At 50.7% G+C, this 17,447-nt stretch overlaps 1 protein-coding gene across 6 annotated transcripts in view; it reads left to right on the top strand.

Annotated features, from left to right (window-relative positions):
- Nucleotides 1-17,447, top strand: part of LOC144159568 (ATPase family AAA domain-containing protein 2-like) — a 47,980-nt gene that overhangs the window by 21,302 nt on the left and 9,231 nt on the right. For all 6 annotated transcript variants that reach the window (XM_077691139.1, XM_077691140.1, XM_077691138.1 and 3 more), the window contains exons 9-20: nucleotides 179-320; nucleotides 720-868; nucleotides 1,603-1,851; nucleotides 3,318-3,530; nucleotides 3,988-4,189; nucleotides 5,573-5,687; nucleotides 7,174-7,372; nucleotides 8,890-9,075; nucleotides 12,457-12,680; nucleotides 13,096-13,352; nucleotides 13,881-14,003; nucleotides 14,991-15,335. In XM_077691139.1, the coding sequence (XP_077547265.1) occupies nucleotides 179-320; nucleotides 720-868; nucleotides 1,603-1,851; nucleotides 3,318-3,530; nucleotides 3,988-4,189; nucleotides 5,573-5,687; nucleotides 7,174-7,372; nucleotides 8,890-9,075; nucleotides 12,457-12,680; nucleotides 13,096-13,352; nucleotides 13,881-14,003; nucleotides 14,991-15,335 (2,404 nt within the window). The remainder of the gene's footprint in view (nucleotides 1-178; nucleotides 321-719; nucleotides 869-1,602; nucleotides 1,852-3,317; nucleotides 3,531-3,987; nucleotides 4,190-5,572; nucleotides 5,688-7,173; nucleotides 7,373-8,889; nucleotides 9,076-12,456; nucleotides 12,681-13,095; nucleotides 13,353-13,880; nucleotides 14,004-14,990; nucleotides 15,336-17,447) is intronic.

Here is a 17,447-nt window from a genome sequence, read left to right as displayed (position 1 = left end):
CTGTCAGCAATCTACTCTGGGCATATATTTGCTTCAGAAGTGAGCAAGTTTTCCACAACACTGATGTCATGAATTGGAGTCGTTGACACGACTGAAACAGCCAGAACTTGCGTTTTGTGTATGCAGTGCTCCACCCACTGTCCTGTTTGCGATTCATCTCTATGGATGTGTGCTGCAGGTGAAGTTTGACCACGTCGGGGGATTGGACAGCCACATCCAGCAGCTGAAGGAGATGATCCTCTTTCCGCTCATCTACCCGGAGGTGTTCGAGCGCTTCAAGATCAGCCCACCGCGGGGTGTTCTCTTCTACGGGCCACCGGGTGAGCGAGTCTTTGTGTTGCCAAGAAAGGGGGGTGGCATTTCTGTTGACTGCGTTAGTAATGCCGGCATTGCCATCCAAGAAGGGTTATACTGCCAATTACAATGCACCGCTGTCTTGCATTCATATCGTAAACTGTGTGACACATTTAGTTCTTGTAATATTTTCTTGGTGTCAATAAGTACACCTGTTGTCAAGTTCAATCGTGCAACACTTCCCGTGTATTCTTGTTCTAACGAATGGATGTACTCCCAATTTTGAACCGAAGAAGTTGGGGGCAGTACTGCAGTTTACGGACTCATCCCACATCAATTACTCCGTGTGAATAAAATGGGGTGGTAGTGCAATGTTTCTGCAGTCTTTGCCATTGACGCGAGGGACCCCGTGGTTTCTCGTGCAGGCACGGGCAAGACGCTGGTTGCCCGCGCCCTGGCCAACGAGTGCAGCCACGGCGACTCGCGAGTGGCCTTCTTCATGCGCAAGGGGGCCGACTGCCTCAGCAAATGGGTGGGCGAGTCTGAGAGGCAGCTGCGCCTGCTCTTCGACCAGGTGAGCGTATGGGACAGCCTCTTGTGATGGATGCCAAGTGAAAGCGAAGTTTTCACCAGAGTTACCCAACATACACTCCCCATAGGCCCCAGGTACCTAACCCGGTCCACGGTTGCTAGTCAACTTGCATTGGGCAAGTTGACTAGCACACCACCTGTCGACACAAAGTTGAAGTACTCAAGCGCATGTGGCTGATGCTGCCGTAGGTCGTGAAAGAAAAAAAATGTGGAAACAGAAGTCACTGTTACCTAATTGGAGAAGCGAACTGTTTTATTAGGTTTTGTTGTTAAGAATGAACGTTTAGTGTATAGCGTAATTCAGTTTTTGTCCCCCAGGTGCCGTACCTGCATGCTTGCCCTTGATCTTAGCGAAGCAGGGGTGCTTGCACTGCCCAGGTTTCTGAAATGGAGTTTCACAACTCGTGTATACTAAAAAGAGAAAGAACACTTAATTGCAAGTCGTGGTTAGGAAGGGGCGTTGAGCGGTAGTTGCAGCTTGGCGGCAAACAAAACAGCCCATTCTGCTGCACTTTTCTGTACCTTCAGGTCTGAGCTGCCCAGCGCCGCCTCCCTCTGCACGGTCGTACGAATTGATGGAAATGGATGTTTGTTGCACGCCCACATGGTAGGAATGAGCGAGTCCTTCAAGCCACATGCGGGACAGTTTGGGGATTGATACAGGGTGGGGTGAATCAAAGAACCCTGCTTTCCACCTGACCTCAATAATTTTTACAGGCGTACTCGATGCGTCCGTCGATCATCTTCTTCGACGAGATCGACGGCCTGGCGCCCGTGCGGTCGACGCGCCAGGACCAGATCCACAGCTCGATCGTGTCCACCCTGCTGGCCCTGATGGACGGGCTTGACTCGCGGGGCGAGGTGGTCATCATCGGTGCCACCAACCGCATCGACGCCATCGACCCTGCCTTGCGGAGGCCCGGACGCTTCGACCGGGAGTTCCACTTTGCCCTGCCCTGCCACAAGGTTGGTTGGTGTGCTAGTCGGCACGGTCGAGTCGGCCTTGCTGAAGTTGCCGTGTGCATTTACTATTTTATTTATATGTCCGATACTGCCAGCCTCCTTTTGGCTGTCAAGGCAGAACGTAGTGAAACAACAAGGCATATTGCAAACTGCAAGCACATAGGAGGAACAAGTATAAACTAGCACATAACAGAAGTATACAGATTTTTCGAGCTATCTAGGCTAAAACAAAAAAAAAAACAAGTATTAGTGAATTCCTTCATATTTGCACAACGCGTTCTCAACGATACAATTGGGCATGTAAATGGCAAAGTATTCACTGAGGAAGAAGAAAATACGGCAGGTGTAACAATGGATTTAAGTAACGAAGAAAAAAAAACAGTAAAATCACGTATGGGGCGAAACTACTCTGATTGGCCTCGACACAGAAAATGTGAATGAACGAGGGAAATGCGAGAGCCAGAGAAATACAAAGGCAACTACCGACACATGTAAAGTGAACACTTTAAAAACAACTCGTATGTACGAAAGTATGGGCGCACTGGCCTCGTCGTCGTGTTGCAGCAGTTTCAGCTTAGTTACAGCTAGTGTATGCACACAGTGTAGTAGGGAGCTGTGGAAGCAGTGTATGTGCGGTCAGCACAATCGATTTGGCATTGCTGTAGAACGGAAAGTTGAGCTAGTTTGGGTCTTTCTGGGCTTCAAACATGAATTGGCATTGCTGCGATTATTGCATGCACTCATTTTGGGCGCAGTAGGTGCAACTTAGTTGCAGCTTCGTTGCAGTTAGTGCACACAGACCAATATGAAGCTGCAGAGGCAGTGCCTCTGGAAAACAAGAACAAAAAAAAAACATTTGTGTGTTGTGAAGTCTGTATTTTGTGCCTGCCGAGAGCTTGCCAGGGATGTGCCATCGATCAGAATGAGGGAGGTGAAGTTCCGTTCCCTTGTGGGTACAGGCCTGGCATTTCCTGTGGGCACCCAGTGCCATTTACTGCTTTGCTTGCATCACTCCATCTATTCTTCTACGCAACTGCCAGAAGAGCTCCTTTGTTAGGCTTCGGTAGCCTAAGGGTAGAATCGTGGGTTATGAAACGTGGTAGAATCGTGGGTTCGAGCCCTAGCAGTGTCAATATTCTTTTTTCCAAGACTTGGGATTTCTTTTACTGCAAAAATGTTCTCTCTCAGCTCAATTCTGTGCACTTCTTTTGTAAGTGAAAGTGGTCTGGTATCTTTTAGGTGAGTTCACAAATTGGATGCGGCATATCAGCATGTATGTTCTTCATTGCACCAGAAGTGCTGGGCTTGTGCCTGTCTCGGCATGGAATATCGCTAGAGGGAGCCTTCTGCTCTCCCACGTTATGAGAGAGTGTGTTTCCACGCGTGCGTGAATGTGTCCATCGCCTGTTCCTTGGCAAGTTGAGCTCAAAGAGAGAGACGCCGCGGCCCCTCCTTTCCCCGGTTGGCAGGCGCGCCTGAGCATCCTGGAGATCCACACGCGCGAGTGGCGGCCCGCCCCGAGCCCCGCGCTGCTCTCGGAGCTGGCAGCCCGCTGCACGGGCTACTGCGGGGCGGACATCAAGGCCCTGTGCTCGGAGGCGGCCCTGGTGGCCCTGCGCAGGAGCTTCCCCCAGATCTACGCCTCCAAGGAGAAGCTGCAGCTCAACATCGACGCCGTCCAGGTACCACTATTTGGGGGACGCTTCGCGACGGGCTCTGCTTGCTTGGACCCAGTACTGCAGTGAGCCACGCCGCACTGCACTCTGCCGTCTTATCTTTGGAGGGAGCGGTTCACTGTACATGCTGCAATTACAGTCGAGTCCACTTAAAGCAATATCCAAGTGTCAAGGGAAACCGATATAAGCGGGTTGCGAACCCCTGCGCTATGCCAAAACATTTAACAGGAGAAAATCTGTTGCAGCAAAGCCACTGTTTTGCATTGCCAGCAAGGAAGACTTGGCAAAAAGGAGAAAAAAAATTGGGGGAGGGGGAGAAGTTTCGAACGGGGCTTTGTGGACCCCCATTTGGGAATCATTGCCGTAGCGGGCTGGCGGCTGCAGTCATGCCTTGCAAAGCAGGGAGTGGGTCTCCGTCTGGGCGCTTCATCCCTAGAGAACATGGTTGTCACTTCTTGCCCAGATTCTGCCGGAGGACTACGACCGAGCCATGCGCAAGATCGTGCCGGCATCCCAGCGATGCGGGGCGTCACCGGCACGACCGCTGAGCGTGACCGTGCGGCCCCTGCTCTGCCATGCGGTGGAGAGGGCGCTGGTGTACCTGCAGCGGGCGTTTGCGACCGGCCTCCACAAGTCCTCCATTGCGCAGCGCCTCAATCAGGATGGTGGGTGCTGCTGCCTGGCTGAGCTTGCCGTGACGTGTAGTGGACTGTAATTCTGGTCAAGCTGACGTGGGGGTCAACTTCTTACAGTAAAAGCTCGTTACAAGAGACACTGTTACAAGAGACTTGGTTATAAGAGACACTTGAATGAAGACGGTTTGGTTGATTTTGCTATGTTAGCAACATTGCATACAAGAGACCTTGGTTTCAAGATACATGAGTCCCTTGAGTGTCTCTTGTAGCGAGGTTTAACTGTAGTAAAAGAAAAGCGGGGGTAGAAGTAGTGCTGGTGGGGAAGACAAGAGAAATGCATACCTGCCAACACTTCTGAATTTTACGTGAAGCGTACAAATTTGGACAAATCTTAACAATTTTACGAATCTTGCCCGAAATCTTACTGATTTTCTTAAAAAACAAAAGTGGGAACATCTATTAAAACGACACTGTGGTACCTTGCGCCACGTGCTCGAGAGCGAAATACGTTCTCTTGTTATCATCATCATCATCTGCTGTCTCTTTTGGATGGGCCACGCCTCAGTATCAAGTACTCGCTGCCATCTCGGCAAGCCTGTAGCAAGTTTATAGCAGGTTGTCCGTGAGCCGGTTAGGACTTGCATGTTCGCACCACTCTTGTATGACAGCCGCGTACGATGCAGTACAACCTGTGGTACGACAGTGATAGTTGCTTCGCAGTGGATTGGCGGGCTCAAAGCCACGACAGTACTACCGTGTGTTTTTCAAATCCTACACGTCAGAATTTGCTCCTCGTGCCCAGTGGAGTAGTGGCTTATTATTGTTCAAGACTGATGGTTTTCCGTTATGGTTGTGAAAACATGAGGAAGCTCATCCCAGAACGTGAACCCTTTTAAACCCCCCCACCCCCCGTTGGGTCTGCCGGTTTTACGAATTTCCAGGTCATCGGGTTGGCAGGTATGGAAATTAAAATTATGACACGTAAGCACCCTTGCAACTTAGGGATTGCAAAAGCATGAGTGTCTCATTGCGGAACGTGTCCTCTTGTCATCATTTTCTTCTTCCGTTTGCCTCTTTCCTCTCCCTGGTAGTACTATGACTCGGCACATACTCATGTTTGCATCGCAAATCAACAAAACATTTTGCAGGTCGTGCTTTGCTTCTTCGAAAACACAAAAGGACAGTTGTTTTCCGGCAGTTTCGTTATTGTGGGGTTCGACTGTGCTGTGGTACCTTATAGTAACATGAGCTAAAAATTAATCTGGTGTAGATATGTTTTACGACGTAGTCGGGCGTCCTGCCACTGTCCTTCACTTGATTGTCACGGTCCCTGGGTCCCCTCTGCCTTATTCGTGGTGCAGTTGTGGTGGGTGGGTGAGATCCACTTCCCTGAACGCATCTTCGTTGCTGCAGGCAACCAGACCGATGACAGCAGCGTGTTCTCCGACGACGAAGCCATGGACACCACCCCGGCAGTCGACCTCGCCGCGGAGGCTTCAGACAGGCAGAGCCTCATTCCCAGCATCCGGTGAGTCGCCTTCAATGCTTAGCGCACACAAGCAGGGATGAGAAAGGAAAAGGTGATCAGGTGCTTCCAACAAGTGATTACTTAATCAGAAAAGGAAAGAGACTTTTGTACCTTGCAGCTCTGCACACAACAATGCAAGGAACCATCGCTGGCGCACACGACCTGTGTTCACTCTTGGGAATTCATATAAATGTGGATAGTAAAGACGTTCTGCTTATCTGACAGTGCTAACAGCAGGTGGCTTACACAATGTTCTTTGTGACAGGATATGTGGAGAGCCTCCCCCCCCTTTTTTTCCCCCCTTCTCCACAATGCTTGAACAGGATGACAAGTTGTTCCCTCGACCTTGGTGAGGGCTTGTTTCTCTGTGAAACTCTACTCGCTTGGTGTGATGAGGCCAGGGGTGCGCAACCCATAGAGTTTCATATTAATACACATCAGAGGAAAATCTCGCACCGGTGTCTAGCCAAGCCACGCTTCAGTGCGCCGTTGTGTACGGGGTAAGAATGTCCCACTTGTCCTTGGCACGGCTCGTGAACAGGCTCAAATGTTGCCTGTGGCTGCAAAATGGCAGCAATAATATTGTAAGAGATTATTTAAATTCCTGTAATTATTACAAACATGGAGCTCCTGAAAGAGCATCATGCAAGACGAACGAGAAAAAAGGATGTGGCCATTTTTTGTTGATTCTGGCTTCCGGGGTGGAAAACGTCACTGGCTGCCGTGGTGGTGCCCATGACAATGTGCAATCGCAGCGCCAGATTTCCGTCTAGTGCCGTATTTATTCGAATATAAGGCGAGGTTTTTTCCCACAATCCGTAGTCTCAAAGTCATACCCCACCTTATATTCGAAGGTCGGTACACATATATAGCGATTTTTTTTTACACTCCAAAGTGTACCCTTGCCTTGTAATCGTGACTGCCTTATAATCAAATAAATATGGTATATTAAGTGCAGAACACTGTAGGGGTTCACCTTGTAGCTCACTCGCTGAACCCACGTAGAGCCACACAGCGTTCCGTCGTCGAGGTGTAACCCAGTGGTTTCGAAAACCAAGCGGTTTATATAGTTATAAGCGTTCGAAACTCGTGAACCGCTGGCACTTGTCATACAGCTCCCCGTTGTTTAACGCAAAGGAAACTGTACGTTGAGGCAAAACTGACGTAGTTAACCGGCAGCGCCCGCATTAATTTAGTTAGGAACGCTCGTTGGGTTGGTTTTCACGGTAGTAAGCGGGAGGAAAAGCAAGCACAAAAAGAAAACTCCCGCTGACGCAGTTTCAGGCAGGAGGCGCACGAGCACTGCGAAGGCGGGAAATTTGAATTGCATTGGGTGGTAGCAGTAGCAGTGAGTGGATAACTACAGCCCATTAGGGCGAATCACTGCGCGCTGCACTTCCGGCAACTTTCACTTTTAATGGGACGGTGTAATTTTTTTATTGGTGTGAAACTCTGGTGCAACTGACTGGTGTCGTCGGGTGTGCAGTTCCCGGTTTGGGGCGCTGGCCAGTGGCAGCGGGAGCCACCGTCCGCGGCTGCTGGTGTGCGGCCGGCCGGGCCTGGGCCAGACGACGCACGTGGCCCCGGCCGTGCTGCACCTGCTGGAGCACCTGCCCCTGCACCGGCTCGACCTGCCCGCCCTGCACTCGGTCACCGCCCGGGCGCCCGAGGAGGCCTGCGCACAGGTCAGTCCGCCGGCTCGCAGGATCGCTCCTTTTGGGACCATTTTCACAAAAGCCATGGTGTTGGCCTGCCAGTTTTGCTCTCTCTTATTTGCTGGTCCAGCAGAGTTGCAGCTGCTCTATCAATAAGAGTTCTGTAGGCAAGAAAAGTACGGAGCCATTCTGGAGCAGTTATGAGCTGTCTAGAAAGGCAAATAAGGGAGACCTTTTGTCACGTGCTTTGGCACGGGGCACAGCACCTTCAAATTAGTGAAAGAAAAAGGGTGAAGCTGGTGCAGCCAGCGTGTGCAAATGATGGTGCTGACAGATTGCAGGGGTTGGGAGCTGCTTTGTTGAAATGAATGCAGTTCAGCGAACCAGAGAAAGCCGGTATAATCTGGGAAGGTGTAACATTAGAATGGAATCTGAAGCGGACTCTGCTCATGTAACAAAAACTGTAGTTTTCGGTGTCGCTGCACTTGTGGGTGCCCCTGTGGTCAGGAGCAGCCCAACCTTTTCAATTACCAATCAGGGCTACCTCTGTCACTAGAAACACAAGTTTACAAAGTACACAAGGTGCTTACTCCAGGGGACAACTTTTGTGGGGGCTTGCTAAATGCCTCGAAAGAAAACTTGGGTTAGCCCAGTGGGCCATGCAAAGAAGGATGGTCAAAGTGGTGGCACTTAGCAAACTCTGAAGACATCCTAGCTGAGATCAACAGAGAGAAGTGCAATTGCACAGAGCATGGAATGCGGAGACGAAGTGACAGCCGGTGGAGAGAGAGAGAACTTTATTACACTGTAATAAAGTCCAGGAGCCCGTGGGCTGTCCAGGCTGCCGTAGTCCTGGTCACAAGCAGGATCTTGTCCTCGGTTCAACAGCTGGACAGCGGTATCTCCCACTGCTCAGGGGAAGGGGGCGGGTTCAGGGGTGGAAGGTTTGAGTTTTTTGTGCAGTCAAACATTACGTGTGTCAGAGTTCCAGGTTTCTGGCAGAATCTGCATTTAGCCCAGAATTGTGTGGGGAAGAAAGAGTAAGTGCATATGGACGGGGTGGGGAAATGTGCCTCTTTGAATCTGTCTCAAAGTGGCTACCAGGAGACTGGACTAGAGGGGAAATAAGATAACTGGGCGAAGGAGCGAGGTATAGAGGAGGTCTGTGGGAGAGGCCTTTACCTGCCGCGGTGGCTCAGCGGCTGAGGCGTTGTGCTGCTGAGCACAAGGTTGTGGGTTCGATTCCCAGCCACGGCGGCCGCTTTTCTGATGGAGGGGAAAAGCAAAAAACGCCCGTGTGTACGAGATTTCGGCGCATGCTAAAGATCCCCGGGTGGTCAAAATAAATCTGTAGCCCTCCACTATGGCACACCTAATTGCCTGCGGTGCGTCGCGCGTTAAGCTCTACAATCAATATGGGAGAAGCCTTTGCCCTTTTGTACCTGCAGCAGACGTAGATGGGTTGATGAAGGCTGGGAGTTGTGGGGGGGGCCATTTGGGGGGTCTGGGTGGTTGACCCTGTTGCTGTGCCCTCTGCCCCCACCCAGGTCCTCCAAGAGGCGCAGCGGGTGCTGCCCGGCGTGCTGTACCTGCCGCACGTGTGTCAGTGGTGGGAGACCGTGGGCGACGCCGTGCGGGCCACCTTCTTGACCCTGCTGAGCGACCTGGAGCCCCTGACCCCCGTGTTCTGGCTGGCCACCGCCGACGTGCCCTTCGACCAGCTCCCCGTGCAGGTTAGCGGTGGTTCCCCTGCCGTTGCCCTTCGCAGGGTTGCCTGTCGCGACCCTGCGTCTCTTGACCTGGTTCTGATTGGGCGGCTCGCAAAGCTGGTGGACACTCGGCTAGAGCCGTGAATGTGTCGTTGAAGATAATCTTCAAATGCAGCAAAACCTTGTCACAAGAGACAATCAAGGGACCTAGGAAGTGTCGTGCAGGCTTGGCTCGCTTGCCTATCTCACTCTGTCTCTAATAACGAAGGTCGCTTGTATGTGATGTGGCGAACATGGGGAAACCAACCAAACTGTTTTTGTCTAAATGTCTCCTATGACCAACTGTCTCTTGTTACAGCGTCCCTTGTAACGAGGTTTCGCTGTAAGTGGGGAGAACAATTGGTAACGTTGCTAATTTAAAGTTTCAAGGAAAGAGATGTGGTGATAGAAAAGGTGAAGAATGAAGCGGTTGGTAATCCTCGTGAACTCACTTTTCTTTTTTTCTAATTTTGCACACTGGAGGCAAAAGACAGAATGTGTGTGTAACACTTTAACACACAATGAGATCCACTGGTGTTTTAAATTATTCTAGCTGTCCACTATACAGCGCACCTCTAAGCCAAAGTGCAGCCTTTGTATGCAAAACTCTGGCATTGGTGTAAATTGGCCTCTTTTTTTTTAAGCGAAGCTTTCTTGGTCTCGCTGGTGGCAGTGTCATAACCGAAATGCACTGCAGGAAAGCCAAGTTCACACAGTGATGATTATGATGATGATGAAACAAGGAAAGAACGCTTCCTGTGGTCGGAATGGAACCTGGGTCCCTTGCATTATGAAGCTGACGTCTATCCGATTGCGCCATCATCGCATTCGGGTCGCTCAGCAATTTCTTTGTGTTCGTTGCACAGGCATTGTCTTTGGACTTTGGCTGAATTGAAGTGGAATTAGGCTTTGGACTTTGGCAGTTTAGACTTTGGACTTTACGCGGGCAGATTGTGGATTTGGACTTCACTCACTTTACATGGAAAAAAACTGAATTTTAACCATGTTTCTTGAGAAAGGGGCCTTGATTTTTGAACTCGATCCTAATTCATGCAGGCTTTATGCTTGGCTACATGCTGTGGGTATCACAGTTTCATTCACATTTAGGTGGATCAAGCAGGCTGTTCCACGTTTGTAGTGGAGAGTGCCGTTTGATCAAAGTAGAGCTTCAAGGAGTGCATGAATTGCAGAAGACTGCATTTAGTGTGGGGGGCCTGTTGTGGTGCCGCATCTTGTGAGGGTGGTGCCAGTGGACACCGAGAGAGGGCATTACGTGACTGCGCCATCATCATCATCATCTGAACTGAGGGAAAAGAAGAGTGGAGTGTGGGGAGAGCCCGGGAGCGGCGGGCCATAGACTTTTATACTAATATACACTAGAGGGAAATCTGGTGCCACTGTCTATGGGAGCCACGCTTCAGCGAGCGTTCCGTCATGTACCGGGCAGGCACGTTCCTTTGTCCTTGGCATGGCTCATGAACATGCTGAAAAGGTGGCTCTGGCTGCAAGAAACATCAGTGTAGAAGGTTCATCAAAATTGCTTTATTATAAATTTGACCCTCCAGAAAGATTAATTTGTCAGTGATTATGTAGAAGCTTCATGCACGATGAACAAGAAAAATTGTTACCCTTTTTTGTTGATTTTGGCTTTGAGACAAACAAGAATTCATATGGCCAGCCAAGCCAAGTAGGCGAGGAACGTCGCTAGCGGCAATGGCGCTGCCGGCCACGACGGCCCGCGACTGCAGTGAGATTTCCCTCTAGTATATACAGTGTAGACCATTTATAACGTAACCGCTTATAGTGCGGGACCGGATATAACGCGGGTTTTTGTGACCACCGGTTTGCCTCCCATAGAACTCAATGCAAAAGCATACCGCTGAAGATGCGGTTGGCCGAAGCACAATACCGTTTATAGTGCGGTTTTTCGGCGGGTCTGCTCATAGACCGGCGCAGCTGGGGCATCGTTTTAGGGTGGCAAAAGAAAAAAAGAAATGATGAAATCGGCCATCTGACGCAGCGCGCACCCGTTGCTCTCCTCTAACTTTGACACAGAAGCAAAAAATAGGCACCCTTTAGTTCGCGCGTACGTGATAACCACAACTGACCCTGCTTGATGCACCTCGGAAGATAGCGACCGGCTCCCCGTCCACGCGTGGCAAGTTGTTTCTATTAATCGTGAACCGCATGGCCCGTTTTCGCACACGAATTGTGCACAGCGGCATTGCGCGTGCGTTTTTTTTCATGCTCGTGTCTACGATTCCACGCTGGCGGTGGCTTCTTCGCGTGGCAGTGGGAAGAACCTGACGACTTGCACCAATGGAAAGACGCGCACATAATGGCGGGAGATTCGAAGCGCTCCGAGCCGGCTAGCCGTGCCAGAGGTGTTTAGGCCTAAGTCCCTCGATCAGATGAAGGCTTAGCACCGCGGTATTTTTTGATGGGCGCTTTCACAAGCAGCGTGGATGGCAGTTCATATTCCACTTTGCGGTCACATTATCAGCTCTTTTCTTACATGAGCATCTTTGCTTGCGCCTCGTGCGGCATTTCAGCAAGCGGTTAGAAGTGGTCGCTGGAGCTGCCTGCACCACTTCACGGCCAGTGCCGACGCCATGTTGCCGCCTCTTACCGTGCCGCACACATTACGTCAGTTGCATCCGCGTTGGCGTCGCCGCGCCTGTGGCCTGCGCTGCACGTTTTCGCGAGAAATCGCTCCATGCGGTTCACGCTTTAGAACGTTGTGCAGATAAGCCACCGCTCTTCCCGAACAAGCGAGCCGCGCGAAGATTTCCACCACCAGTACGTTGCGCTGATAAGCAGCCGCCTTAGGCACTGTGAACGCAAGGTGCGGTAAAAAAAAAAAAAATCCTACTGGCCTTTCTTATCATGTCCTGCGGCATCTTCATAGATGCAAAAAACGCAGACATGGTCTTTCAAAACACAAACACAATGGAAGTTAAAGCCGCACTCGCCGTTTGTAAGACCGCGCTTTTGCAATGTGTGAGACCCGGCAGCAGCGGCTGATGTTAAAAATAATACGAAATAAAGACCGTGCCTTCGTTTTTAGGCGCTGTGTGTTTGGGTGATAAAAAATTTAGGATGACTTGAGAGGTAGGTGCCGATTTGGTTGAATTCGCGCACGTTTTGGTTATAGTGCGGTACCGCTTATAGTGCGGATTTTTGCGGCTCCCGCGGCATACGTTATAAGCGGTCTACACTGTATTTGTATGAAACTGTATGCGGCGGGCGGAATGAAGGAGTCGGTCGGTGGAATCTGTGTGGGTTGGCTGAGTGTGCGAGTGACTGAGAGTGCAAACATGACAATCTAATTGACATCCCTCACCCCCTGCTGGTGTGTGGTTGCAGGTGCAGCAGCTGTTTGGTCCCTCGGAAGTGCTGGAGCTGCGGGCTCCGACGGAGTCTGAGCGTCGGCGCTTCTTTGCCCCGGTGTTTGCCAGGGCAGCGGCCGCACCGCGGCCCAAGCGGCCCACCCCCGAGCAGATGCCCAGCCTGCCGGCCGCCCCACCCCCCGAGCCACGCAAGCTCACGCCCACCGAGCTGGAACGCCTGCGGCAGCAGGAAGAGGCCACGTGAGGAGAACTCTCTCTTTCTCTCTCTCTCGGAGGGGCATACGCTATGACGTGTCTTTCCCGTTGCAAGCAATTAGTGCCACGATTACGGCGAATGTGCACCAGGGACCCTGGGCGGTTGCCGCGAGGCACACACACACAAGTGCCTGGCATTTCCTTGGTATTTTTAACTGCGGACACCAAACAATTTGCTAAACCGCTTTGCTGTTAAAAGAGACCATGCATCTCATTTCCTTTGAAGGCAAGAATCACCAGTCCCGCATGCTTAGTCTTTTGCTCGCCTTCAAGTCAGATGAGGCTGGTTGCTTCTGAATTTTCACTGATGCTGGCTTAACGAGTAAAGCTTTTTCAAGAGCCCCAAACGGCCGTCTGACGGGCGTTCTTCTCCCTCCTGTCCTCTTGTCCACCAACGAAGGCTGCGGGAGCTGCGGCTGTTCCTGCGGGACATCCTGACGAAGCTGATGCGCGACCGGCGCTACAGCATGTTTGCCAAGCCCGTGGACGCGTCCGAGGTGCCCGACTACCTGGAGGTGATCCGGGAGCCCATGGACCTGGAGACCATGATGGGCAAGATCGACCGGCACCAGTACCAGACGGTCGCCCACTTCCTGCAGGACATCGAGCTCATCTGCTCCAACGCCCTCGAGTACAACCCCGACCGGGACCCCATGGGTGGGTTGCGCGTACAGGCGCTTAGATCGAAAGCAGCCTGTTCAACTACTGCAGGCTGTTGGGAAACTGATGGAAATGGGGGTTTATTGTTTATTTGTTTATCCTCATCGCCATTACTGGCGTTACAGTGGAGGGGTGCATACATGAAAATTGCTATGCGAGCAAAATACAAGCAGAGTAACAACGTGCAATTTACACTAATGCATGCACACACACACAGTTTCACAAAAAGCCTTCTCAAACGCTTCATTATCAACAACGCTGACTGTAGCAGTAGGTAGGGTGTTATATTCCCGGATGGTCTTGTGAAAGAAAGATAACTTAAACAACTCAGTTTTGCTACGATATGCACATACTTTGTGGTTCGAGCGCTTCACCGGGTAACGGTGTCTTTTTGGCAGGTTACGGGCTGTTGGGACGTTTTTTCGGAAACTGGCTGTGGGAGGTCATCTTGCCCTAAAGTGCTTGTGCGGAAGGGTTCTTTGTGGCCTCTTGACCGTGTCTTCTGCTCCTTTCCCACCTTTGCAGACAAGAACATCCGTCACCGTGCGTGTGCCCTGCAGGACGCTGCCCACGCCCTGGTGGACACTGAGCTCGACTGGGGCTTCGAGAAGATCTGCCAGGACATTCTCCAGGCACGCAAGGAGAGAGGTGAGGCTAGGGGGGCCTGCATTGGAGGGTACAAACTGCGCCATTGGGGTCTGAACAACACTGGGTGGTCTTTTTTTGTGTGGGTTGTCATGGGACGAAAATGCAGTGACGTTGTTTCCAACAACGATCTCTGATTACCACCATTACGATCTCTTTTCGGGATGAAGGGACCTCAGTTTTTGTCGTTTCTTCTGCGTCATATTGAAGGCAAAGCTGCGTTATTTGTTTCAGTATACCTGGATTACTATTGTTTTCAATTCTTTAAAGCATGGTTTCTCAAAGTGGGTTCCGCGGAACCTAGGGGTTCCGCAGGCCCCTCCTCGGGGTTCCGCGAGCCACTGATAAATCTTCCCTGGTTCCGCAGTCGCAAAGTCTTATATGGTAAACTTGAGGTGCGATCGATCTAAGGAACCTCCATTACTCACGCCCGAGTGTCAGTAAGCACATCTCGGCGCATAACAGAAACGCGCGAGCTGCGCAATAAATCTCGCCAGCAGCTTGTAGCCAGCCAAACTCCAAAAACGGGCCACGTGGTTAAACTATTTCACTTGAATCTCGGCCTTATATTATCCCCATGCGCATTTCTCCTGTTTGGAGATAGGTGTCGCTAGTACGCATTCGCGTAAAGTCGACGGGAAGAAAGACGATACCCTTACTTGCTTTTGAATTTATTGCACGTTAATGTAGCATGAATGGAATGAAAACTGGCGGGAGTTGGGGGGGGGGGGTTCCTTGGCACTTAACGGAACTTAGCAGGGTTCCCTGGGACCAACATGCTTGAGAACCCCTGCTTTAAAGCTTGCTGTAATTCTTTAAAGCTTGCTGAACACTACCAGGGGTTGTTGAAGTACACGCTCTTACTTCCTTTGATGTGTTTTGGAAGGCTTACAAAAGCTGAGCTGTGATTGTTACGTGTCATGGTTTAGCTTCATGAACGTTTTCAGTGGAAACACGGAAGGAAAGGGCATCGGGTGCTCTCTCTCGCAGGTGAGGAGCCCGTGCCTTACGTTCCCAAGAACTACTACGTAGTCCCGCGGACCACCCAGCCGGCCACCAACGGGCCGGCCGACGATCCGGCACAAGTCGACGCCGCGGGGGAAGATGGTCGCAAGCGGTTCAGCCGAAGACTTCGGGGAATGGAGGTGATTCCGTCCGAGAACGAAGAAGATACGGCTGGAAACACCACGGACGCCACTCAGGAGGCGGATGATGCTGATGGGGGCTCAACGCAGACCTCGGCCTCGCAGCAACCAGCGACTGAAGTCGCCGACGCACCGGTGGAAGTCGCCGGCGCACCGAACCAGTCGACGAAGCCTGCTGAAGCCGGTCGCGGTGAGTGGTCTTTAAAGTTGCAGTTGCACGTGCGGGTCGGTGCATAAGTGTCGGAGGTGGTAGTTAGGGATAGTTAACGTGTTGAGTTTTACGCTGCCCCGCCTGTCTCTGTTCAAGGTGAACGTGCACTGTTTTCTGTGCTCGAGCTGAACCAGTGTTGCCCTGTTGCACTCTGTGAGTGCAGAAACAGGTGTAAAGTAGGCCTGTACTGTTAGTAGTGTGGAGCTGCTGCTTTTGTGATGCTGCATAGGTGGCTATAGTTGGGAACAAGTTAAGAACGGCAATAGCTCGTGTACGGTGTCACTTTTCCTAAGCGACGGACCCGGATGTCAACGGGCGCGCTCTTTTTGAAAGGAGATTGCTATAAATACGTGATATCGTCAGCCTTTTCTCGCGTAGTTTGTCGTCGCTGCAGGGGTTTATAAGAATATTAAGTCCAAAAAATCACGAAAATGGCTCGTGCCATATTCAAAATAATTCCAGTAACGCTACTTGCGCCACGCGGAGTAACATCCGGCTGCAGTGATGAGGCACAGCGGCAACTTCCGTTGCCGTTCTTAAATTGTTCCCAAGTATAGTGTGAGCACCAGTTGACGTGCTCCACCTTTTCTCCTTTATAGAGTGTGATGGATGCCTGGCTGTAGTAAAAAATACGTGAAAAACAAATGTCACAAAAATCTGAGATCCCAAGTTCGTGATATACCCCCTGTGGTAGCGAATTAGCACGGTGTTGGCTTAGTTCTACTTGAAAGGCTGTGTTTTGCACCCACATAAGCATAATGTCATGCTTGTGATCTGCTTCACAGATCATACCTGTACCCATTGTGGACTATAGCGACTGCAGAGTGTGTTTCAGGACCCTTTAGTTTACGTTTGATGAGCGGTGGTTAGTTGTGAATTTGAGCGATGCTTTTAAAGGGACACTAAAGGGTGAATACAAGTTAGCCTGTACCGATAGATTACGGTGCCAAGAATCAAATACACCAAAAGGGAGAAAATGCCAGAAATGTGAAAGCAGGTGTCGACGCCCCGTACGCTTTTGGGTACTGCGGTTTGTGATGTCACAAGTTGTGAACGGTGAGAGCTCATTGAAGAAGCATTTATAAACGTTTCCCTGGCATAAACAGGGATTCATGTTTACATTGATTTAAATGGCTAAACACGGATTTACACTGATTTACATTTATTTCACGTGCTCAACCACCTAAAAAGGTGGTTGAGCACATGAAATAAATGTAAATCAAAGCTTTCCATGAGCTGATCTAATTTAAAAAAACACAGACTACAGCTCTTGTGCATTGCGAGACAGGCTGCTTCCCTCACACTTCAGTCAGCCATCAATGTTTTTGGTTTCGATTTGGAAAAGACATGCTTTACTTAGGTGCACAATTAGTGAAGTCAGTAACTTATGACGGCGAATGCCCAAGCTTCTGCAAGCAATAACCCAGGCAGGAAGCGACAAAATGAACAAGATGTTTAAGTGGCCCACCTGGGCTTCTAACCTTCCAATCTCCGCGCGCAGATGCTGCTATCGGTAAAGCATGCGCGCGCGCGGTTCATACCTTATTGCCCGTGAAAGGTAAAGTGTAATTACCTTGGGCTGTTCCATTTGCCACAAGCCACTGTTGATAAACGATTTGTAAGCATCACATAGCTCTGCCCTTGTTTTTATGTTTGGGCACGGGAGAGTTGTAATGTTCGCAGGCGATTTATGCAAGGAATGTGCAATCAAGGAGCTTATCGAGTTCGACTGTTCAAAGCGGAGAGCGCAATCGCAACTGGTCGCCTTTCACTGACTCACTGTTTACCACACTGGCACCAGCGGGAGCTCACTAGAGCGCCGTCGAAGAAAGCTCACACGGCATACCCATTTCACATATCGCCTCCCAGGTGTGTGGCCTTGGGCAGCGGTTGATGCTGTGTTGCTGCCATGGGCATCAATCACAAATCATTTCTCATTCCGTCGGGGGCAAATCATAAAAGTCCAAGCCGGCCTCCTCAGCCAGAAAAGCGTACCGATGCCTCGCTTCCATTTTGTGACGTAATGGCTACGTCACGAAAAAATTAAAGGGAAACTGGAGAGAGAAATGCCACTTTTTATGTACTCGTTTC

Source organism: Haemaphysalis longicornis, unplaced genomic scaffold, assembly GCF_048455015.1.
Source record: "Haemaphysalis longicornis isolate Haplotype H1 unplaced genomic scaffold, Haemaphysalis longicornis Haplotype H1 scaffold_10, whole genome shotgun sequence".
Classification (NCBI taxonomy): Eukaryota; Metazoa; Arthropoda; class Arachnida; order Ixodida; family Ixodidae; genus Haemaphysalis; species Haemaphysalis longicornis.
This window is presented reverse-complemented; position numbering and strand designations above follow the sequence as displayed.